This window comes from Scophthalmus maximus, chromosome 3 (assembly GCF_022379125.1).
Source record: "Scophthalmus maximus strain ysfricsl-2021 chromosome 3, ASM2237912v1, whole genome shotgun sequence".
In the NCBI taxonomy this organism is placed as follows: Eukaryota; Metazoa; Chordata; class Actinopteri; order Pleuronectiformes; family Scophthalmidae; genus Scophthalmus; species Scophthalmus maximus.
Window position 1 is genome coordinate 29436623 of NC_061517.1, and position 24155 is coordinate 29460777.

The 24155-nt window shown below is 41.7% G+C and overlaps 2 protein-coding genes and 1 long non-coding RNA gene across 8 annotated transcripts in view; 2 read left to right on the top strand and 1 right to left on the bottom strand.

Moving 5' to 3' along the window:
• atp2b3b (ATPase plasma membrane Ca2+ transporting 3b) overlaps positions 1-9374 on the top strand; it is a 46852-nt gene extending 37478 nt beyond the window's left edge. For 3 of the 4 annotated variants that reach the window (XM_047330926.1, XM_035644569.2, XM_035644570.2), the window contains one exon: positions 4541-9374. In XM_047330926.1, the coding sequence (XP_047186882.1) occupies positions 4541-5038 (498 nt within the window). In that variant the 3' untranslated portion in view covers positions 5039-9374. The remainder of the gene's footprint in view (positions 1-4540) is intronic. The other variant, XM_035644571.2, reaches the window with a different exon arrangement.
• Positions 9375-11497: 2123 nt separating this feature from the next.
• Positions 11498-14808, top strand: LOC118316628. Its single transcript, XR_004795236.2, has 3 exons — positions 11498-11643; positions 12306-12490; positions 13771-14808. It is a non-coding gene; the product is annotated as an uncharacterized LOC118316628 (long non-coding RNA).
• Positions 14809-19510: 4702 nt separating this feature from the next.
• Positions 19511-22825, bottom strand: crebzf (CREB/ATF bZIP transcription factor). 3 transcript variants are annotated; one of them, XM_047330933.1, is made up of 4 exons: positions 22596-22825; positions 20542-21371; positions 20281-20355; positions 19511-19885 (listed from the first exon to the last, which is right to left on the bottom strand). In XM_047330933.1, exons 2-3 carry the CDS (start codon positions 21315-21317, stop codon positions 20346-20348), a joined length of 786 nt encoding a protein of 261 aa, XP_047186889.1. In that variant the 5' UTR covers positions 21318-21371; positions 22596-22825; the 3' UTR covers positions 19511-19885; positions 20281-20345. The 3 variants fall into 3 exon arrangements, with proteins under 3 accessions (XP_047186889.1, XP_047186888.1, XP_035500500.2); XM_047330932.1 differs by having other exon boundaries at positions 22459-22825; XM_035644607.2 differs by having other exon boundaries at positions 20281-21371; positions 22459-22824.
• Between the last annotated feature and the right edge of the window lie 1330 nt (positions 22826-24155).

Below are 24155 nucleotides of genomic sequence, written 5' to 3' on the forward strand. Positions count from 1 at the left end.
TTGGTTTCTGCAGGCCGGTTTTGAAGCCCAAAGTGGGCGGTTCCGCAGCGACTCAGCCGTCGCCATGTTGGTAGGGCCCGACTCCTCCCTTATATGGACAAAGAGGTGGAGAGTGTGTGAGCCTAATGCAGACCGGTCGCAAAGCTGCCCTGTTAGCTGAGGCTAAGGAGCTAGGCTCAGAAGCTAGGCTAAATGCTACCTTCCGATGCTCGCCGGCGCTGAGGTGCTCGCCGGCGCCGTGGCCCTGATGCTAAACACGGTTTGGGAGTGGTAACAGTCGGTCGTCTCAGCCAACATTACAAGTGGTAGAAAAGACATGAAAATACGATTTATGTTACTAAAATTATACTACACTATCTTAAAAATGCCTTCAATTTTTTATAATGTTTAATGGTTGTAGTTTTCACCACTATATTTTAATTCTATAAGTTAATGCAAATATAATTTATGAGCAGTTATATGTGGTTAGTATTAGTGGATTTATAGTTTCGTTGTTTGTTAATTATGCAGAATTTCAAACAGTAATATAATATAAATGGGCGGGTTATAAAAAAAATTCACCCTTTCACCTTGTTGTGCACACTTGTGCTTTAAAATTCCCAAGCAACAAACAGGCCGCTACAAATGCTTGCCTACTGTTATCAAGACCGATTGGCCTCTCCACCGCACTGCTGCTCATCCACAGTTAGCTTCAGGGACATTACTTTACTTAATTGCCCAGAGTTCTTTGCAAAGCCCTCGTCCTTGGCGCTGTGCCCCGTTGCAGTAGGATGTACGCATGCTCTGACGTCGATACCATCACCTCCTTGACTTTTAGCCACATCCATAATTACTGAGTAAGACAGTGTCAAGGTAAATCCAAAAGATAAAATGATAGATATAATAATAATAATAATAGAGATATTAAAATGATGTAATTGGATGTATCAGTTTCATGCTTCCACAAAGGCTGTGCTGGCCCTCTGGATCTTTAGAACTGATCTATTGATCCAGTTTGTTTTCATTTCAGACTGAGCTAGATCCATCCGCATGCAGTTGCTGTAAAGTTGAGAAAAGAGACAAATACGAGGGTTTGGGAAAGGTCAGGGGGAATAGGAAGTTATGGCAAAATCTCAAATCCATCCTCAGCTCCTCGTTTCTCTGCTAAAGTTCTTTTATATATTCAAAAAGAAGATGTCAGCCTCTGCCCTCAGTTCTTACTCCTTAAACGGCCTGTGAGTAGGAGACACGTGGAGGGTTTGCGTTGGATCGAGAAAGAGGTTTGCTGAGGTGTTTCTATGGATTAGAGCTCAGTCATCGCCTATCAGAGGGTGGGTGCTGCTCACAGTTGGGGTACATGGTGAGAATTGGGAGCCATTAACCAGACATCTACCTCACAGCTTCTCCCCTGAATTTATGTTGCAGTTTCTTCTCATCAGCACTTGTTTTGCCCACAGCAGCCTCTCTACCTTCCAACGGCTACTTTCCCTCCCCTACTTTAACCGTCATTGTTTTTCCATCAAGCACTGCTGAAAGAGCCGACAGGGAGAGAGGGAAAGAGAAAAGGAAGTGGGCGAGAGAAATAAGTAACACAGCAGTGCCCTGACCTCCCGGCCTCTCTGGTCACACTGTGGGCATTATATACTCGAAAGTTTACTCTTTCCACGGAGACAAAAATGAAAACAAACCAAGCGCTGACGAAGTGAGAAAGTAACATCACGAAGCCTTCTCAGTCTGCATGAAGTGTTTTTCTACTGTCTGACAGGCTCTTTGGAAAAACAGATAAGCACTGAACCTACTGCTTGACCGTCTTTCTGTTTGTCTCTGTCTGTCTGTCTGTCTGTCTGTCTCTCTGTCAGTCATATATGCCAGAGTCATGCATAGAGACTCCTCCTAGTTTGGCCGATTGCAGCACTGACCTCCATTCAGTTGTCTGACCATCCACCTCTCATTTTGGACTCCAGTCGTGTTGCAGTCAACACAAAGCTTCTTCTCTGTGGACCTCATTTGGCCAAACTGTCTCTATGTAGGGCTCTGCCTGCCTGTCAGTATATCTGCATTGAATGGTCTCTGTTTCTTTTGAGCTCATGCCGCTTCTTTTCCTCTGTTTGGGCTTGGGGGGAGGGTGCATGGACCAACTGCCATGGCAAAGGAATGTGTTTACGCACGCATACACCATACACTGCATAATGCACCTTGAAGTACACTCAAAGACCGCACTGGTGTGTGTGTGTGTGTGTGTGTCTGTGTGTCTGTGTGTGTGTGAGAGAGTGAGAGAGAGAGCGAGAGAGAAAGTGGGAGAGAGAAAGGGAACATAAGTGACAAAGATCTGATTCAGCATGGCCTGGCTGCCTCTTTATGTGTGACAGAAGCTCCGGCCATTGAACCAATCACCTTCTGTTACTAGTATTCTAACCAATCACATGCTGTTCTAACCTGCTGATTCTCTGTGATGTCACCTTTCAGTTTTGCAAGACTTGTTTTTTTATATCCTGCAGCAACTTCCTCATCAGCATCAGCATCATTTCAATCACTCTGCTGTCCTCTTGTCTGTCACTGCTGCATGGTCGCAGTACATTTTGCATGTGTGTGTGTGTGTGTGTGTGTGTGTGTGTGTATGTGTGTGTGTGCAGAGATGCTGACTGACTGACTCACCGTCTGGCTGTTGTTTTTGTGTGTATGAAGCAGCTCTCTTGAACAAACAGCGTCCATGATTGACAGCAGGCCAATGCATGCAGACGTCACCTCCAAGCTGCACGATGTGGAAACAACTCTACTGTTGGTTCACTCGGGTTACACTGCTGCTACTGCTGCATGCACGTTGGTTTCTGTGTGTCTGTGTGGTTACTGCTTTAGGTTCTTGACCAATTCTTATTTTATTTACACCAAACTAAAACACTCACCATCCCTGCTTCTTCTCTTTTTGCGTCTAACAACAACCCTCATCTGTGTGTATGCTTGCATGTGATCCAGAATGCTGAGGTATGACTGTTTCCCCACACATACAGTATCACCCAACTCCCACTACCCTAACACACACACACTCACACACAGACACACACACAGACAAGCCACACCACGTGTGTATGATGTGCAGCTTCTGTGGTCTTTGTGATGGTGGCTACTGAATACTCCTGTCCTGCGAGGTCTGATTGGTGTGGAAGAACTGACAAAAACATGTCATTAGCCAACCCATTTTAAACACTTTGTTTAGTTTTTTCACTCTGGTCTGTTGGAGACATACAGGGTCAGGTGGACCCAACATTGAGAAGTGACTTTGACAGCTTGAGAAATTTGAATCATACACTCTGAACAAAATGTGCAGTAGCAACGTGAGGTTTTTTGGATACACCAGCCTTTCAGTCTGGTGATAGCTCCAAACGATAGTGCCGAAACAGGTTCCTGTCTAAGCAAAGTTATAAAAGTTTTTAGGAAAGTCTAATTTTTCTTGCGTGACCAGGACCACTTGTTCACCTTCTCAAATGAGAAACTGGTAAATAAAATTACATTACTAAAATTATTTGTTTTTATTATGTAATCCTTATCATAGTATCATGGAATTGAGTACTCTTTTCAGAGTACAGGTTTCACAACTTTGGTATTCAGTCTTGCCAGTTATTTGAAAAAATACCAAATATATATACCAGTTTGATTAGCTTTAGCATGAAGTCTGAATGTTGAGTAACATCCACTAACCAGTAAATCTTAGGGTCAGATTACACTTCAACGGCGAAGGAGAAGAATTAGGGATGTAAAAAAATCTAGTGAAAAGCTTACCGTCACAGAGAAGGGAGACACAATATAATTTATAGGGATTATAGTGCACATGATCCTAGTTGTTGCAGTCAGGAAGATATCAATTGTGTTCCCCTCAGTTCTTGACAAGAAAAATTACTGAAATAGTTGTGCAATAAAAGGCTGCTTGCCTTTTCACCTCAGGTGTGGAGCAAGGGTGTTCCAATAGCTATATGGAAATAAAAAAAGTTTAAAAGTATACCTTGTCTTTTTATTGGTTATTTTTGTACAGATTAGATAAGCAAGGGATAACTTTCTCATTACTGTCATTTGCTGGTAGGTAGATTTTGTAACTTTTGGACAGAGTCAGGCTAGCTGTTTCCCCTCTAGGCTAAGCTAGCTTCATATTTAGAACACGAGAGTGGTGCCAGCCTTCAAATCTAACTTTCACCTTAAAAGCAATTGGACCTATTTCCCAAATGTCAAAATTTGGCTTTGACTTTAGCTCCAAAAGATTGTTGCACCTTGGCCCCCTGCATTTTGGTCCAGTCCAGCCAATTAGAATATTTTCATCTCTCAATCAAAGACATATTTATAGAAAACAAACTGAAACACCAATGTGACTATTAGAAGTTTTCCTGTGTAAAGTTACTGTTGCCACCTGGCCCTGACTGTCCATCTGTCTGTCTGTCACTCTGTTTGTCTGCTGGAGGACACAAGTCTATCTGCCTCTGGGTTTCCCTGATCTCTCTTTTCCATTTTTTATTATGTCTGACTTTCTCCTCTATCTCTCCTGTGGTCTCTCTCTCGTCTTTCTTTCCGGCAGATGCGAGTGGTGAAAGCATTCCGTAGTTCGCTGTACGAGGGCCGGGAGAAACCGGAATCCCGCAACTCCATCCACAACTTCATGGCCCACCCGGAGTTCCTCATCAACGACCTCATCCATAACATTCCGCTGATCGACGACACTGACGTCGACGACGAATCAGAGCTAAGCAGATACCAGCACCTGCACCCGGCCCTCCGCAAGCCGCCACCACCTCCCACCCAGCCCCAGCCCCCGGCCCGCACACGACCCACCCGCCCCTATCGCCAGTATAGCCTCCCGGTGACCCCGTGCAACCGAAACAACAATAACAACAGCAGCAGCATCAGTTCAACGGTCACCCACGGCAACAACAACAGCACCAATGCAGTTTCTCCCAGCAACCGGAGCCCCCATCACCACTACCACTGCCATCGCAACCATTATGGCAGAGACAGGCCAATGACACCCTCCGCCCCTCACCTGGCCCATCTCTTCTGCGTGGAGACATCCTTATAACTGAGCTGAAAATGGGTCTTGGGGTGGGGAGAAGGGAAACGGATTCTTGGGTAGGGGGAGGAAAGGGGAGTGGAAAAGAGGGCTGAGGACACATGACATTTTCATCCGATCTCCCTTACAACAAGCTAAAAGGTGAAGGACGAGGGAGGCACAGAGGGAGTGGACAATGGCCGGAGACTTCTGCTCGCAACTCCCTGAGAACATTGCGACTTTCCCTCCCCTCGCGCTCGATCCGGCCCCCTCAGTCTGACTCCCTGATGCAACAGCCGCCCGCCCCCCTCTCCACCCTTGCACCCACCGTCCCCGTCCGCCACCCTCCCCAAAGAACCCGCCCACCTCCCCATGCCTGACCACACGCACACTCGTCACACATACGCACAGGTCTGCTCTTGCTGCATTGAGCGACGGTGGGTTGGGGAGGGACGGGGGACGGACATCCAAAAAACACGACATCCCTCATTGCTTCAGCAGAAAAGGGCCATGTGGCAATGGGGGCTGAATCACTAGGTTTATATTGGTGGTCATCATTAGTGTTGTCATCATTGCCCACCTACCTTCCCACCTGCCATGGCACCATTGTCACCACTGCCATAATTTATGTACGGCCTCTTTCAAATCACTACATTTCTTGCGATATAAGTAAAAGGATTTATTAGAGCTTTAACTAGACTTCAGTCATTTTCATCTCCGATTCACTTGTTTCTCAGCATAATGGTGCTCATTTCTTTTATTTTACATTGATCTTTTTTATTTATTGACTTTCTCCATCTCTAAAGGTTTAACATTGGGCTTTTTAAAAATCTTCTTTTATTTCATTCCTCTCTCTTTCACTGTGTATGTTTATTGTCTTGTCTCTTCTGAAAAAAGGCGATCACAAAACAAAGATCCTGTTCATTTAAACCTAATAGTCAATAGAATGGCTGCAAAAAGGAGGGGGTATATATATATATATATATATATATATTCACACACAAATATATATGTTATTTGAATGTGTGGGAAGTGACAACACAGAACTCTTCATGTTCACCACTGCTCCCTGAATGCCACCCCGAGTCCACTGTAACACTGTCCATATGATACACTTTTTGCGACCTCACCTTTGATTTTGGTGTATACATACAGTAGCCCCATACAGCACTGACATACTCTACAGCCTCCTACCATGTCGATGGACTGATGCGTAAGTATGGGTAACAACTCCGGACATCATCTGGGGCGAGCCCATGGGTGACGTCCTTTTCTCTCTTGCTGTTCCTCAGTGCGTGTTTTTGTTTCCTATGCTGACTCAGTCTTGTCTGGTCTTTCGTCGCTGGGTGTGGGTGTCTTTCAGCTTTTCTTGGAAAAGAAAGCTAAATGCTTGTGAAGCATTAACCCTTTAAAAGCCATCACACACAATGCACAGGCGATGGCCCTTTAAGACTAACATGCACTCACTTCGAACCTGCTCCCGCTCATGTGCCATTGTGTCGTCTTCATCATGCACCATTGTCCTCTCCATGAGTATTGTGGACAAAGAGATTGTTTCATTTGTCTTTTCACTGACCGGGGGTGTCACTGTTTGATGCTGAAAAGCAAACATCCACTCAAGTGATCAGGCCCATGTCTAATGTCAGTGTTCAGTTTTAGCTTTAGGCCCAAAGCCCACTCAGCTCTATCAGGTACGACCAATGAGAGCTTAGGTGTCATGACTGTGCGTCCCGTACAGCCATCATCATGATGCACAATAACTTGGTTAAAGCAGTTCAACATTTTGGAAAATATGCTTATTTCCTTTTTTGCTGAGAGTCAGAAAAAGATGGACACCGTGAGGTTATCTTGAATGAGCTTACAGGTTGAAACAGCCAGTCTGGCTCTTTCTTTTTTTTTTAGGGGGGATTTTCTTGTCATTATGCACCGACAAAATAAAAGTGGGATCGTTGTGCTGCTGTAGCCTCAGTCAGACCTGCAGCGAACTTCATCACTACTGCCAACTACAGGGGCTAGGACATACATCTTACAATGAAAACTTCTGTGAATTTATTTATTTATTTATTTATTTATTTATTTATTTATTTATTTATTTATTTATTTATTTATTTATTTATTTATTACATTTTTAATTACAGATGATTTCATTCTTATGACAAAGTTGAAGTGTTGATGGTCATACTTTGGGACAGAGCCAGGCTGCCTTAGCATTACACATGTGGGTATCTTTTCATCAAACTCTTGGCAAGAAAAAAAAGTGTATTTCCCATTTTGTGTTCAAGCAGTCTAGTGTAAAATGTCAATAACACACTGCATGAGCATACCCCAACCAAAATTTAAAAAAAAAAAAAGAAGAAGAAGAAAATCACACAACGTACTCCGATAGCCACCCATTTGACGACACTGGTGCAGCACACAGCCGTCATCCGCTGAGCTCCACCTCAACATTCCATGTGACATACATTCCAGACAACTGCATCACATTCCAGATTGGGCGTGTGAGTGCCCACCTGTGTCCCATGTTGCACTACGTGTGGGTGAACCGCTGACTTCATGTTGCCTCGGAGCGTGACTGCAATGCAATGCAAACCTGGACACCCTTGCACCCCTTCTCCCCCACCCCTCCACTCAGCTGTCCCCTGTTTACTTCCCCCGAGTTATCAACTGGCCCCCACCACCAGAGAAAGTTGAGGGCAGACAATATGCAACAGACTGCCTTATCAACAGCTGTTCCCAGCCGTAGGATTAGAACCGCTGTCTGACAGGGATGGTAACACATGCAAACACAGTGAGAGAACATGTCTGTCCTGCTCGTTCTGTGTCAGGATGTGCGCAGGGCTCTCTGGGAACACCCCTTCCTGTACAGAACTCTGTCTTGAATGCTCATCATCATCGTCGCCACCCTGACCTGAGCTGTCGGAGCAGGCGGGTGGCGACATTGTATTGGTCTGTCTGTTTTGAAGCATGCATTTGGTATCATTAATGTCACTCTTTATGTGTTGGTAAATCATTTAGGCTACTGTCACTACTGTGTGCTATGATCTCTCCACATCTGCTGTCTCTCTCTCACACAAACACACACGCACACACACACACACACACACACGCAGACACACACACACACACACACACACACACACACACTCATATTCTGTTAAAGTCTAACTTATTCTATTTCAGCACCTCTTAGCACAGCTCTCTCAGTGCTTTCTGCGGGCTTACACAAACACAACGACACACACACACACACACAAACACACACACACACCAAACACCGGGGATATCTACAGTGGTGTAAATTTGACTGTCCAGTTCGAGTCATCTCTGTCCATCTGTCCAGCCACGTTACATCATGATGTTGTGAGACAGTGTCACAGAAGGCAAAACACAATGTGAAAAAGAATATATTATATTTATCAAAATTATAAATTGTACAACTGCACCACTAATGTACAGATCGCCCAAATGTGCACATGTGCATCTTTGATTTACAGGTACTATGTTCCTGTTACACCTTTTTTATTTTTGATGTTTCTTTATTTTAATCCTATAGTTTTTGTAAAGAGAGGAACAACAAATGGAAGCCCTTGTATATGATTATGATTATTATGATTATTATTATGATTATTATTGATTTTCTCCACCGGTGCCCCCACTGATGGAAAAAGACAGTTGCACATTCTCCTGAGCATATTCTGAGGGCTGTGTTTTCTGTCCATGGAACAGCCCCTGAAGTGTGCAGAGGTGTGGAGATGCTTAGAGTCTCTTAAGACCAGAGACACCACTCTGTAAATAGAGAACAGGAGATACAAATGTACCTCATTATGATCTAAAGGACTGGACAAAGTGGGGACCGAGGGAGGATGCAGAACTGGAGGGTGAGGCAGAGCTAGAGACTGCAGAAGTGCAGTGCATCCATGCATTGTTTAGGCTGCTCTTTTAGATCTGCTACAAGTATTTACTGCCATGTTGCAATGGGAGGTAATGAAGGTTTTACATTACTCATTATACATAGTGTTGTAAATATCGTGTGTGGAATGGTCCCCCCCTTCTTGCACAATGCAGTGCTGTTCTGCAGACAGAAAATGCAGCCTTAACTGTGCTGAAATGAAAAAGACCAAAAAAAGAAAAAAAAACTCAAAACAAACAAACAAAAACATAAAGACTATTGAATATATTAAAGAGTTACCTGCCTGTTATTTAAGCGAATAAATATCTATATATGAGAAAGAACACACCTGTATACTGTAGACTAAATCTGTACGGAAATCTAAGAGAATTTAATGGGAATTAAGTCCAACACCTTTTGTCTGTATGAAAGAAAAAATACATCAAAGTATTCTACAATAATAACTTTGACAAAGTCTGTGTGGTCCTGTGTTGTTTGTTCACAATTAAAAGACTGTACTTTCTTTATCTCCGCTAAGGAGGTCATGTTTTCACCCGTCCATCCGTTTGTTTGCTTATTGGTTGGTTTGTGTTTGTCAAGCAGGATTACTCAAAAAGCTACAGAAAAGATTTCCACGTAAACTTGGATAAAGGTTGTGTCTTGGACCAAGAAAGAACCCGTAACATTTTGATGATCCAGGCAGAGGGGCGGATCCAGGATGTGTTTATTACTTGCTTTAACACTGCGAGATAGGGCGTTGTTGTTTTTTTATTTAATTTTGTTTTTTACATTTTCACCGATTTCCCATGGAATAATATATTGACCTTGATTGAAAATATTAGGCATATTTGGGGGGCTGATCTGGGCGTGTGCCTTTTGGTGCAGCATGATTGAATTGAAGAGGCAGAGGTATGAGCTCTACTGAGTGCCAACTGTAACTGAAATGTTCATTTAATCTGACCATATCAAGACCACATATAATTGTAATGTCTAGCAGGCCCTGTGGAATAGAGTATTCAAGTACATCTGAGATTAGTTCGTCCATGATAATATATATATAAAAGATATTATATACATATACATATATATGAAACATATTATATCATATGCATATATACATATTTGTATGTAAAAAATACAAAGGACAGTGATATTTACAGTCCAAAAATGCAAGTTTTCTGACTATAGCCATTTTGACTTTGATCATCAGGAACAATACAAGGACCCTAAACTGAAGCGGCTGAATCAGCCATCATTCATTTTTAGGCCTGAGAACTGTTTGGCTCTGATGGTCGGGTGTTGAGCAGGATCATAGGAGCAGTAGTGGTAGATAATTGCCACAACATGTCAAATATTTGTAAGCTGTATAAGGTGTACGCAGGATGTGATAAATCATTAGTGTTGAAAATGAAACTGTTTGTCATTTAATTGATTTAGATGGTGAAACTGTGGTATATGTCAAAATTTTATATGACTCGACATGATTTGCTTTGAACTGAGCATTAATATGGCTCATCTTGCTCGATTCTCACCACGTCAACTCAAGAATTGCTTTAAATTTGAGGTTTAGACAAAATTTGCCGCTGTAGTATAATTTTATTTTTATTTCCAATGTTGTATCTACACTATTAAAATGGGTCAAAAGCAGTTGACTCCAGCAGCTCATAACTTGCTGCAGTTTGACAGTTGTCATCTGAGCTGTCAGAGCACTGTACAGGCCAGAGCGGCTAAATTCACATTCCGGACTGATCCGCTGCAATAAAAAAATGTCCATGAATTAAACATCCTGAACAGGATGAATACTGACCCAGCATTTGTAAGGTGGAATGCAGGTTTCAAAATTAACTCATGTCAGTTTACGCCAATAATAATTAATGGGCCTTGTGCAAGAACAGATTTGTTCTTAAATGGTGCATACTATTGATTTAGGAGAATTTCTGGCCATTCACCAATTTTCACGTGTACGAGTACAAACAAAATTCACGAGTGGTCCAGACTTGTCGTAGTAGTCACATAAAATTTTCTGCTGTCAATCAAACCAAGTTTTCCACTTATATGAATCATTTAATCATCACTTTGAAGCACTTATGCATATTTAAATTAAATTAAATGTTAAAAATGTATATAAATATATATGTATATATATTTCACCTCGTTATGTGAACATTATTCTGTTTAATTCAGCAATTCGAATTATAATATAAGTCTACATGCATTCATGTATCTGTTAACAGTGTTGCGCAATGGCCAGGGGAGTGCAAATCTTTGGCAGACTTTGGGACGTTGCGTATAGAGCTAGAACAGTGACAGTAAACTGAGGTATTCAAAATAAAAATTGGCTTTGAAACAAGTTTTGGCACTAAAAAAAGTTCAGCTGAAATAGAAAACACAAACATTAAAAAATTATGATCTCACAATCATATTATTTAATATTTTCGTGCATTATGATGGGTTTTTCAATTTCAATCTTTACCTTTTTTCTTGATGCCAACACACAGAGACGATCAACCATCAGTCTCACCGTGAGAATCCGGTCAAGTCTCCACTCAACCTAACGGTTGTTTAGTTGAACGGCCCTACGGCTGTAATGCACCTCCCGGCCACTGACCATCTTGGCGCTGTAACCGCCTCAACTCCGTCTCTCTCCCTCCACTTTTCATTCAACTTCAGTGGCTGGAGAACAGACGACAACAGACATGGAGCTCACTGACTCAGTTGCACGCACGATTCGTTTTATCCAACAAAGGTAAGACGCGTTACCGTCAGTTTGTATTTCCGTGACACACGTACCTCCATGTTATACAACGTCAGTTTCCATTAGCGTGAACGAATGAATGAACGAACACGTAACTCCACTAACAACCGGTGGACACTTTCCAGTGACGTTATTAACCGGTGGGTTTTTTTTTAATTTCCCAGGCTCACTTTCATATGTTTCTAACTATATTGACTCATATGATTATTCGTTTCAATCATTATTTGCTTCATTCCCCAGTTTAAAATCGCCTACAAGACCCAAAAGTACTGTTTTATTAAAAGACTGTTTTATTTGTGTTGGATCCTGAATGTCTTCCTGTTTTACTCAGTTCAGTTCGTGTTTTTGTCATTAACACATTATTCAAATTTAAACTCTTATAAAGTAAATTATGTAAATAAATACACAAGAATATCAACCTATTCACAAACTTGCAGTGAACGCGGTAGTGTGTTTATATGTATGTAAATATGTCAATGTCACCCTCTTCCTTAATTTTTACCTCCTCTGGAGAATAATAGTTTTATTCACTTCAGGAAAATAATCAATAAATAAATGTCATAAGTCTTACCATAAAAAAGTATGTACGAGTTAAGAAGATATACTTGTTTATCAAATCTCATACTGTTTTTCTCTCACTCTGTGTGTCACAGGCCTGCGTGTAAAGAAATCAAATTTTTTTCCTGGGAGGATCAAAGTTGTTTTCCAAAAGCGACCTGGAGGGAGCACATTTCACCAGTTTTAAAATCCCTTTACTTTTAAGGCTCTTGGGGGCTGGCTCCAGAATACATAGCTGACCTCCTGACCCCTGAGCCTGTATGCAACCTGAGATCCTCTGGTAGGTCATTCCTGGCCATTCGTTGGTCTAGCCTTAAAACTAAAGGTGACCAAGGGTACGGTCAACTTGTCGAATTTGCTTAGGATGTTTCCTAAATCCTGAAATGAGCCAGAAGTATTTCATCGGCAGCCATGATAAGGGCTGCTCGGATTCTACAAATGCAAATGAAAGATGCTTCAGTGCTTCCTTTCCTGTCTCCTTTAGCATAAGTGTACACTGGAGCTTCCTATGTGAGAAGGAGAAATAGACGACAATTCATTGCGGCAGCAATATTTAACGTGACTGAACGATTAAATCCAAAGTAGAAGAGTATGAATATGACCCAGAAGGGACGCATGTCATCATGTAAGTTAACGTTGCCTATGAATTATTTCCATCTGATGCCATACAGATAAATGTGGATAAATATGAGTGGACATGAGCGTGAGCAAACATTCTCAATGTGACAACCTTTTCCTTTCAGATTTGTAGGTAGGTTTGTAGGTAATGAATAAAAAAAAAATTCACCACGTTGTCCATGTTTAGCGTGAACTAAACAACGCACGGGGCAAAGCTGCCTAGAAGATGCGCATTTTGTTGTCCATCTTTGGAAATGTGTAGTTGCACCACAGCAGACGCACGTCAACAACATAATGACATAATGACTGTCGCATAATGACATAGTATGGGGAAAGTCGAGTCGGATTCTCTGAGCGCTTTCGGCTTTCCTAAGTCTTATGAGTCCTCCTTGAACGCTTGACGTTTTCCATTGAGTTCAAGGAACAAACACACTGCATCTTTCACAACCCACTATTTTCTTTCTTTTTATTGATTTCACTGTTTGTTTTTCTTTGGTTTACTGTTTATTTCTAGCTTTGTTGTCTCTATTCTTAACTTTATGTAAAGTGTTTTGTAACTTGTTTTGAAAAGCGCTGTATAAATAAAGGTATTATTATTAATATTATGTATATAAGTCAACTGTTCTGTATGTTGTAAGCAGTATGATTAGTGAAAAGAAGCAATGGATGTGGTGCAGTAAAATCAAAAATAATGCTGGATGAATGTGTACATGAGGTAGGTGAATATGTATATTGTATGGTTTGTCTATAGATAAATAAATATATATATATATATATATGTGTATATGTGTATATATATGTGTATATATATATATATATATTATTCACATTGAACAGGGTTAATATAGACAGCGACCGTGTTTGACGATATGTACATATTCATTTATATTGTACATATTGTACTGGTTCATTTTGGACATATAATCTTGATGTTATTATCAGACTGCCTGTTGGAAATGAGGCATCATGTGAAGCAGGGGAAACATGTCTCTGACTCCCGGACCACCAACACCCGGCTACCCCTAAGGCTGTTCCTTCTCCCCTTCTTGCTCGGCCTCACCCTCCCTCATCACTCTGTGTGACCCCTTGTCAGCACTATGGAGTCCTTCCGGTTCCTTGGCACCATCATATCCCAGGACCTCAAGTGGGAGCTGAACATCAGCTCCCTCATCAAAGAACCACAGCAGAGGATGTACTTCCTGCTGCAGCTGAAGAAATTCAACGTGCCAAAGGCGGTGATGGTGCACTTCTACACGGCCATCATTGAGTCCATCTTCCCATCCTTCATCACCGCTGGTACGCTGCTGCCACTCCCAAGGGAAGACTGCAGCTTATCATTTGCTCTACAGAGAAGGTGATTGGCTGCAAACTGCCATCCCTTCTTGACCTGTACTCCTCCAGGACTGTGAGGCGTGCAGGTCAGACAACTGACAACTGTGCCACTCCCCTCTGGCAGAAGGCTGCGATCCATCAGAACCAAAACTTCATGCCATAAGAACAGCTTCTTCCCCACGGCAGCTGGCCTTATCAACAAGGTCAGAGACCCCCCACTGACACTGACCTCCCCTCTGGACATTTAACGCACACATCATCCCTGCTCATTCCACAACTTCGACTTTTTGCATCTTCTCCTGAACATCCTGCACAAATCTCAGCAACACATTGCACAAGTTTGACATTTTATATACATTTTTTTGTCCAGTTTGCTTCAGTTTATTTCTCTTCTCTTGTACTTAATGCTACAGTGTAATTTGCTTCTCTAATTTTTTATTTTGACTGTTATGTACGAGTTACCAAGGCAAATTCTTTGTATTTGAGAGCCTACTTGGCAATAAATCGGATTCTGATTCTGGGTGTAAGAATTGTTTTAACACTGTATGACGGATTAAAGTCTTTAAGAAGCTGTTCTTGTGTCTGGTTGTTAGCAAACAGCATTTAGCTCAAAATTCCACTGAAGGCACGTTGGAATATATTTAATAAAACATGGCTTTCAAGTAAAACCTTGTTTCACTTTCACTTCATCTCCAAAATACTGGCCTGCTTATTGTCAATATGAATATATCATATAGGGTTTAATTCATTCTTGAATGCAACAGAATATCAGTTTTGATTATACATTTGATTATTGAGTGTAATATTACAAACTGTATTTTACTGATATTACTTACTTGGCTTCCCTCTATACAAATGAATGCTATTCAGATGTTTCAGACTGAAATGATGTAGTTTCACCTACCTCTTCAGTACCGCTGACAGGGAAAATAAAATTCAGCACAATGGACAGTGGAAAAAAAAGCTGCAATCTGATTGGCTGTCAGTGAATGACAACTATTCATGGCTGGCCGCCGCAGGGCCGTTAGCGATTCTAGAGCAAAACACGTTTTCTAAAGATCAGTGAATAATCCTCGCGGTCCACTAGCTGTCAGTTCTGTGTGCAGGCCGAAAAAAATATCCGGGTTTTCGGCTCATCCCTTCGAAAACAGAACAAATGGTGAAAGCTGCACCAACAGCGCTTTGAGTTTGTGAAAAGCACTATCAAATCATAGTGTATTATTTTTAACACTGCAAATGCAGTTTGTAAACATCACTTGTCAACACGTTAACAGACGTGCTAGCTGGTGGCTAGTTTTGGCCTAGTAGTTAGCGCGTTGCTTTGCCGTACTCGAGGACCCGGGTTTGCGGCCATGCCGGAGCAGGAAAGTCACAACAACAAAGAGAGACATGCTCCTTCCAAAATCGCTTACTGTCCCTTTAACTCCTGCTGACGCTGCTAAAATATGCACTTTCATTTATGGAAATATAACTTTGAGATCTCCGAGCCTTTGTAATGCTGTTTTAATGAATGAACTCTTTCTGACGAGGCACATGCTAATTTGCGATCCGTGGGCACGCTCGCTCAAATACACACAGGTGACTATCATCTTGTTTACGCACATTATTTACACATTATTCTGAAGATAGAACCGTTTGATGAACTCATGGTACGAACAGATGTCAGAGAAATTTAGGACAATACAAACATGTTCTTGCATGAGGCCCATTGTGTTTCCATTACCTTAGAATGAGCCCTTTCTACATGGCACCTACAAACCAACACTGGCTTCTGAGAGGACCTTTTGTTTTTCATGTTACCTGAAGGCCACACACTTGGAAGATAAATGACTGCATTTATTCCAGTGTCAAAAAACAATGGAATAAAATCAGACTGTATATAAAGATGGACGACAACTCCCATTAGTTAAGACCATAGACTGTATATAAACATGGACGTAGCGTCCGTGACGTCCCCCATTGGTTTCTGCAGGCCGGTTTTGAAGCCCAAAGTGGGCAGTTCCGCAGCGGCTCAGCTGTCGCCATGTTGGCAGGGCCCGACTCCTCCCTTATATGGGCAAAGAGGTGGAGAGTGGGTGAGCCTAATGCAGACCGGTCTCTGAAACACACCCACCTACCGCGAAGCTGCCGTTAGCGGAGGCTAAGGAGCTAGGCTAAATGCTACCCTACGATGCTCGCCAGCGCTCGGGTACTCGCCGGCGCCGTGGCCCTGATGCCGCACAGTTTGGGAGTTGTAACAGTCGGTCGTCCCAGCCAACGTTACAAGTGGTAGAAAAGACATCAAAATATGATTTTTGTTACTAAAATTATACTACACTATCTTGAAAATGCATCCAATTTTTTATAATGTATAGTGGTTGTAGTTTTTACCACTATTTTAATTCTAATAAGTTAATGCAGTATAATTTACGAGCAGTTATATGGGGTTAGTACTAGTGGATTTATAGTTTCGTTTTTTTGGCGAACGCCCCTAATTATGCAGAATTTCAAACAGTAGTATAATATAAATGGGCAAGTTATAAAAAAATTAACCCCCCCAGAGTTGTCATGAAGCCATTGGGACCAAAACCGTTTTTTGAATCAGGCTGTAAACATGTTTAATTCTGCTGTAAAGTTGGGCATTTGAAAATGGGGCTCTATGGGGATTTGCTCCTTTCCGCAGCCGGCCTCAAGCGGGCATCTAGTGAACTGCAGTTTATAGCACTTCCGCATAGGCTTCATTTCTCAGCCTCAGAGTTGGCCCCTTGGTTAAGAAACATCTGGATCACCCCCTGGTGGGTGGCTGTTGTATTGGTCATAAGCCCAGTCCCTAAATTTGAGCAGATGGCTTCTGTCATTTTAGGTAATGTAGGTCTGGTCACAGTGATGTATGCTCAAGTGTTTAATTTTCAGTGTTTGCTCTTTATTAATAATTTAATGCTACATAAACCAGGTGAAATATGACTAAACGCTGCTCCTGACTCACCATTGGTCAGGTGCATATCAGTGAGTCCTCATTACTGCGCAGATTCTAGCTCTAAATTATGTAATCAGCACAACATGGCAGCACCCACATCAGAGATACTTTGGGTTAATTTTTGTACAACCGGAGGAAATGGAAATGTATGTCTATGTTAACATGACTAGAATCAAAACGAACCAATTTTATAATTACACACTTGTGTAGTTCTCACGTTTCCTTTTTTTTTTTGAGTGCTCTACACTTAAATCAAACCTTAGGATTAAAATGCTTTTAACTGTCAATTTTTAACCGTGCAGTATTTCCATGGTGTTGAGATTAAAGCATGATTGCATTGAAATGTCAAGGGGTTGTTTGAGGGGAAACTCAACCAAATAACAGCACTGCATTTTTGACAGGAGAAAACATAAATCTTAAAGAAAAATACAATACTGTTTCTGCATCTGAAGGTGCAGAGAAACAGTAGATCTATTTAGTTTTGAAGATTAAATACATGTTCTTTTACAAAACAAATGTATCTTTTGTCTTGATTCAATATATGCAATGCTTAAGGTTGCTGAAATTGTGACTTTTCCAGCAGTATTTCGGTTTGTTTTAAATGCTATATATTCTGATCTGATTCCATAGATCTTTCAATGTGTCCTTTAGAAAGGCATTATTAGATAATGAAACAAATACAGGAGACAGAGTATAGCAAGGGCAGCAGTAAATTGTCCAGCCAGCCCAAAATCACTTTTTAGGACATCTATCCAATTATGGTTCTGGAAAGAGCTCACCAATTGGTTGTTGACAATATTCACGTCACTATCTGCGTGAGGGAAGACTAAAAACGTACAATAATATCAAACACGGTTGATTTTATCGTAACGTCAAGACGAGAAAAAAAGACTGACTTAAAACAGCTCTGATCACCACCTTACACAGGACTGACTCCTCATGCTAAGCTCAGCAGATATACTGCTAACTGTAGCCGCATCCAACTTTTCCGCAACAAAGCCAATTCCTCTTACTTTAAAGGGGCAGTAAGTGATTTTGGAGGAAGCTTGTCTCCCTTTGTTGTTGATTTTACAGCACTGCGAACCTGCAGCCTCAGATTTGAGTGGAGTGCTTACTTCTAGGCCAAAACACCTGAGTCATGGCATCTGTCGCTAGCATGTCTCTTGAGGTGTCGGGGAGTTTTTTTCAATTTCCAGAGCGTCGACAAAAAAAACTGAATTTTACAAAACGCGTATTGGTAACAGAAGATTAACAGAAGTTATTCCCTTCACTGTTGATCCATTTCAGAACAGTTGTCTGTGTACTTTTCATCTCTTTCCATGTTGGTGTGGACAGTTAGAGACAGTATAGCACTCTTGCTGACGGTGCTTCTTTTTTTTGCCGCTCCCCAAATTAGGGTTTAGCTGTTTGTGCTGCTACCCTTCCTCTAACAGCTTACTGTGGCCATCTATGCTTGTAACACTCCTCCATGCAATATTTCAAACTGACCAAATAGCAGATTATGACCATATCTGTTTGATTAGACTCAGATGTGCAGCTGAACTTTTAGAAGCTGAGGCTACATTCACACTTAAACATTTAATTTTAAAACAGCTCTTTAATCAAAAACAATCTGTCCATCCAAGTTTGGTGGTAGAATTCTGCCTGCCTGCCATGGACAGTAAAAACTTTCTGGATGTTCTGGCGGTGACGACCAGTGCTGCCGATGTCCAGCCTGACCACGACAGACAGCTCAATGTGTTTTTGTGAGAGCGGGCTACTGGGGAAAATCGTTCTACACATTGCTCTGCAATGCAGCAAAGGTATAGTTATAGATCTTTTGAGGTTTTTCTTTCCAGTGGGAACATTTCATCCCTATCATTCAGACTAAACACAACTCTGGAGTTTTTCAAACTAAAATGAGGCCATGAGTTTTTCCAAGTGTGTTTAAGGGGCTCAAAAATTCTGTCGTGTTCTATCAGGCGTGAGCAGATGGGTCCAGTTTAAAACTAAAACGTATTAGTGTGGATGTAGCCCAACGAGGCCCACAGCAGCGGGGCAGCTATCCCTACTGTGAGGTAGTAGAAACGCATTGACGCTTGACCCCAACTTCATTTTGATAGTAATTAAATAAATGTAAAAAAACAACAACTGGGTATTGTATAATTGATTTGAAGTAAATGGGTGAAAAGACGGAAAGCATGATACATCTCTGTTGCCATCATGCTATGTGCTTTGTACTTCCATCAAATGAGGCCTTGGACATTTGTTTTGAAAACCTTTACCAGACTTGACCCAAAAGTTGAGGAAAAGTTAAGACCTTTATCGGCAGAGCTTGCTGTTTAGAAAGAGAAAAAGAGATGCATTAATATCAACAGTACAGAACAAGACACAGTAAATATTTGTAACTCAAACTTAATGAAAATATGATTTATTTGTCCAACATTTCTCAAAGGACATTTACTTCAAACAATATATATTCAAAGTTATATACACATTTACATTTTATCACAATTATCCAAAATGTATGTATTGAATACATTACAATATAGAAATATATACAAGACATTGTGAGACTAGTAAGCTTCTGGTAGCATTGCGGCTGCAGTCAGCCTCCAAAAGTGCTGCATGAGCTGCACTGACTGGACCTAAAGCTACTGATGTTGTGGAGTTTTGGTAAAAAAAAAAAAATCACTTATACCGTTTGTTACCGATACTACCTTTAAAAAAATACCAGGCCACGTTGGCAGCAGCTTGTCCAGCCTCTTCGCCTTCCACCAGCAGAATCCACTTTAGCATAAAGAAAAATAGGTGGCGCTAAATGAAAGTATTCTTTAGTACAGTGGTGCAGGTTCACAAAGAGATCATTTTTTATCTGAAGAAAGTATAAACAACTTTCCACAATTATTGCATTTCAATTTTTGTTCCAATTTGACAGCTGATGCAAGTAAAATGGATATCACTCTTTGTGGACCTTCACCGTCATCTTAACATCTTAGCGTTCAGGAAACTTTTATTTAACTCTTACAAAAATGTTAACTAAAATCAAATTATAAACAAAAGAATTGATAAAAGTACTCAAAAGTCCACTAGCTGGGAACAAGAACTGTCTCAGATCTCAAGTTGCTGCTGAACGCTTCAAGCCTGTGAAACACAACATCAGTCTTTTCTCATCTGATCCTTACCATGGAGTCAAGCTGGTTAAGGTGTTCAGAAAGCCACTCATCCCGCATGGTGGATCAACCATTACCTAGAAGAAACTGTCAACAAGGTTTAGCAGTAACGTGTACTTAATCCATCATCACACAAAAAACACATGCACATTCAGCAGTTCTTAGGTAATATTAACTAATTCAGTGTTCATCCACCTTCAAAAAGTTCAGTACACTGAGCCATATCAAGTTCAGTCTCAATATCTGAAAACAGAGATTAGTACTTGACCCTACATTTTGAGCGATGTGCTTGCACTCTCTGCACACTTGGTGCAGAACTCCACTGAGACGTGGTTCTTGTCCACGTGCAGACATATGCCACCAGATGTCTCTTTCTCCTCCACTTTGACACGCTTCCTGGGTAAGGCGTAGTCGTGGTCGTTTGAGTTGGGCCCCTGGAAAAGCGAGGAAGATAATTTCATCCCATTCACACCACTCAGCCTGGACAAGAGCTGGGATAACATGCTCTCATTGGCCAGCACAGCTCTCAGGTACCTGGTCTCATCTTCCAATTCTTCCACTCTCTTGGTCAGCTGAGAATTTTCCTGTTTGAGCATGTTGTTTTCTGTCGACAGGCCGCCAACTTTCTTCTCCAGGGTGTTGACGTATTCTTTCTTCTTGAGGCGGTTCAATCTGGCAGCAATAGCATTTTTGTTGATCATGTGCATTGACTGGTTCTGTCTGTTCTTGGGCTTCGTGTCAGATGTCATTCTATCTGGAGATGAGGACGTTGAAGCTTCTAATCCAGAATCATGGTCCCTGGGACAGTACATGCCAAGATCAGCGAACTCCATATCGAAGAGTGGAGACACAGTCTCTCTTCCCAATGTCCATTTTAAGTCTTCGATTCCAAACAAGTCATCTAGCTCTACTCCACCCGTCTCAATATCGTCAGCTGAGAAGCCCTCAGATGGACTTGGGAGGTCCTCTACAGTTTCCACTGCATCCACCACTTCAACCTCCAGAGACTCTTTGTTGTTGACAGCACGGCCTCTTCTTCTGGTGATCATTGTGACAGATCGACCGCAGGGACACTGCCCTTGAGAAATCTTACAATTCGTCACCTGTGGAAACAAGGAAAATATTATTTTAGTATGATGTCCTGCATCAATTGACACATGTATCAAGGAAAGGTACCTTAATTTTAATTCTTGGAAATAAACTGGCTAATGAAGAAGCTATCGCATTTTGACAGTGGACAAATTTGTGATAAGTATTAGTAATTCTTTTTACTGATTGCATGTAATTAATTGTAATTTTTTGACTAAATCATCTCTGAATGGCTTTTAAATATTTTTAACATATATTACTTTTATTTCATGTACCTTCGACTTGTTAATTGTTTTAAGTGCTGTTCCACTTGTCTTTAATTATTAAATAATTCATCATTTTATCTGCCGCCTTTGATTAATTCATTTTACCTCCGTTTCACCTTCATGGGGCATATTGAAACGACAACAAATTAAATTATTATCAACACTAACATTGTAATTAAGTTGGCCCGGTTGAACTGTGAGCTAAGTACCCACTTAACCACCTGATTATTCAGGGGAAAACCCAGGAAAAATCCACCTGCGTAAATGACTTGGACCTATTTCCTTAATATAGTTTGCTCATGACATCCTCCATTTTCCAGTCGGGACAGGCATGACCGTGGGGTGGCTCAACGTATAACCAACGCAACTCACTGTTACTTAAGCTAGGCCCCATAGCGTTAGCACTGACACTGTGCGACACTTCGCACCGAGTGCTCTGGAACTGCATCCAACAGTCACACACATTCCACCTGCTCCATGTCTCCTCGCAGTTGCCGCACACCGCACGTCACCGTTTAATCGACATCGGATTGTTGTTATTAATATAATGAAGTGCTATATTAGGCTGCGGTTGCTAACGAGGCCTTGGATGCTCGTTAGCCCTTTATTTGGCGCCAAGCTAACGCTAGCTAAACCCGGCTGATCAGACTGAATTGAACTCGTCGCGCTGGGCGCCCTGCTGCATGTAAACGAGGGGCGAACACCGACATCGTCGTGACAGGCAGGGGCCCGGTACGTTCTCGTTACCGGCAGCCGATGTAGCTTACGCCACGAGGCGTCATCGAGAACCGACGCAACTGTCGCGTGACGCAGTATCTTTTAACGGACGACTCACCGTGCTACCAGAAAAAAACTAACTGCAAAATGCGCTTCAGGAGTGGATTCCCTCACGGGACGAGGTGCTGGTTCTGGAAAAAAAGAAGTGCTTTCTCAACCGCGTACAGCATGGACCCAGGCGAAACAGACGTCTACCTGAAAGACACCTCTTCTTCTTCTTCTTCTTCTTCGTCTTCTTTGGGTTTTGGCGGCAGACCAGCAGCTTGCTTCCTGGATGTTGCTCTACTGCCCTCTTCTGAAGCCACTTTACCCCTGCACCACCCAGCCCGGATTTGCAAAACTCTCGTGGTGACTTGAGGTTTAACTCTGGGTTTTCCGTCCTAGCTGAACAGCTCAACCTGCGGGTTCCAGAGATAAACGATCAAAGCCGGTCACAGTCCAACCGCTGACCAATCAGATCACTGGAAAACTACAGTCATTATTCTACAGGATCCTGACCAGGACAAATAATAAAGTGCAGCACATATTGAGCTCAACAGTACCGCCCACTTTTAGACCGGCTCGGGTTCCAGCCGTTGACATTTCATCCATCCATCCATCCATAAAATATCTATAGCCTTCCGCTTTATCCATTAAGGGTCACTGGGAGGCTGGAGCCAAGTCTAGCTGACATTGGGCAAGAGGCGAGGTTACATCCTGGACAGGTCGTATGGCAGGGCTAACACACAGAGACAAACAACCATCCACACCTACGGTCAATTTAGAGACTCCTATGAACCTAACCCCATACTGCATGTTTTTTTGGACTGTGGGAGGAAGCCGGAGAACCCGGAGAGGACCCACGCATACACGGGGAGAACATGCAAACTCTACAAAGAAAGGCCCTGGTTGGTTCAAACCGGGTTGTGAAGCCCGAACCTTGTTGCTGTGAGGAGACAGATAAAACATTTTATTCGGAGCAAGAATTATAGGAAAACAGAAAAAGGACAATGGTACAAGACTGTGTCAATTTTATTGGTATTATTTTATTATATTTCAAGAGTGAAGGAACTACTCATCCCATAAACTATTGCGAATGAGACGAAGATTTTACACTTAAGGATTGTGGGTAGTGTAGTACTTCAAATGGATATCACAAATAAAACATGTTTTTCTTCAAACATGGTTGATATACGGACTTGTGGCTTCTACAGGTGCATATACCATCGATTCACAACCTCAGAGCTGTCAGGGTGGTTACGACATCAAATAATAATCACAATGCTTAATTCAGAATATGAATGGGATTTTCACTTCCGTGGGCATTTGATCCCAATGCTTTTTTAGACTTTTCATGTGTCCACTCTAGTTTTGAAACACTTTTCTGATAAACAGAAGGAGAGTTTATCCCACTAAATAAATAGATAGACTTATATTAAAGCTTCATTTGAATTCGATAAAGATTATTTGGTTCCAGACTCACTGACATTGTTTTACTTTCTTATTCTGTCACTGCAGCTTGGAACAACACGATAAATAGTAATAAACACTATCTTTTTGATTAGAACAACACACACTGATCAATATTTCTAATGATCATGAATGAACAGTTCTGTCTGATTGATGACATCACACATTAACTTCTCTCCTCTGCAGCAGAAACTGCAGAAACAGTCTGACGTCACTTCAGCTTCTGACGTATGTTCCATACGTCAACAGGGGGATTTGTACTGAAATACTGAAATAACACTTTGTATTGAAATAACACTTTGCACT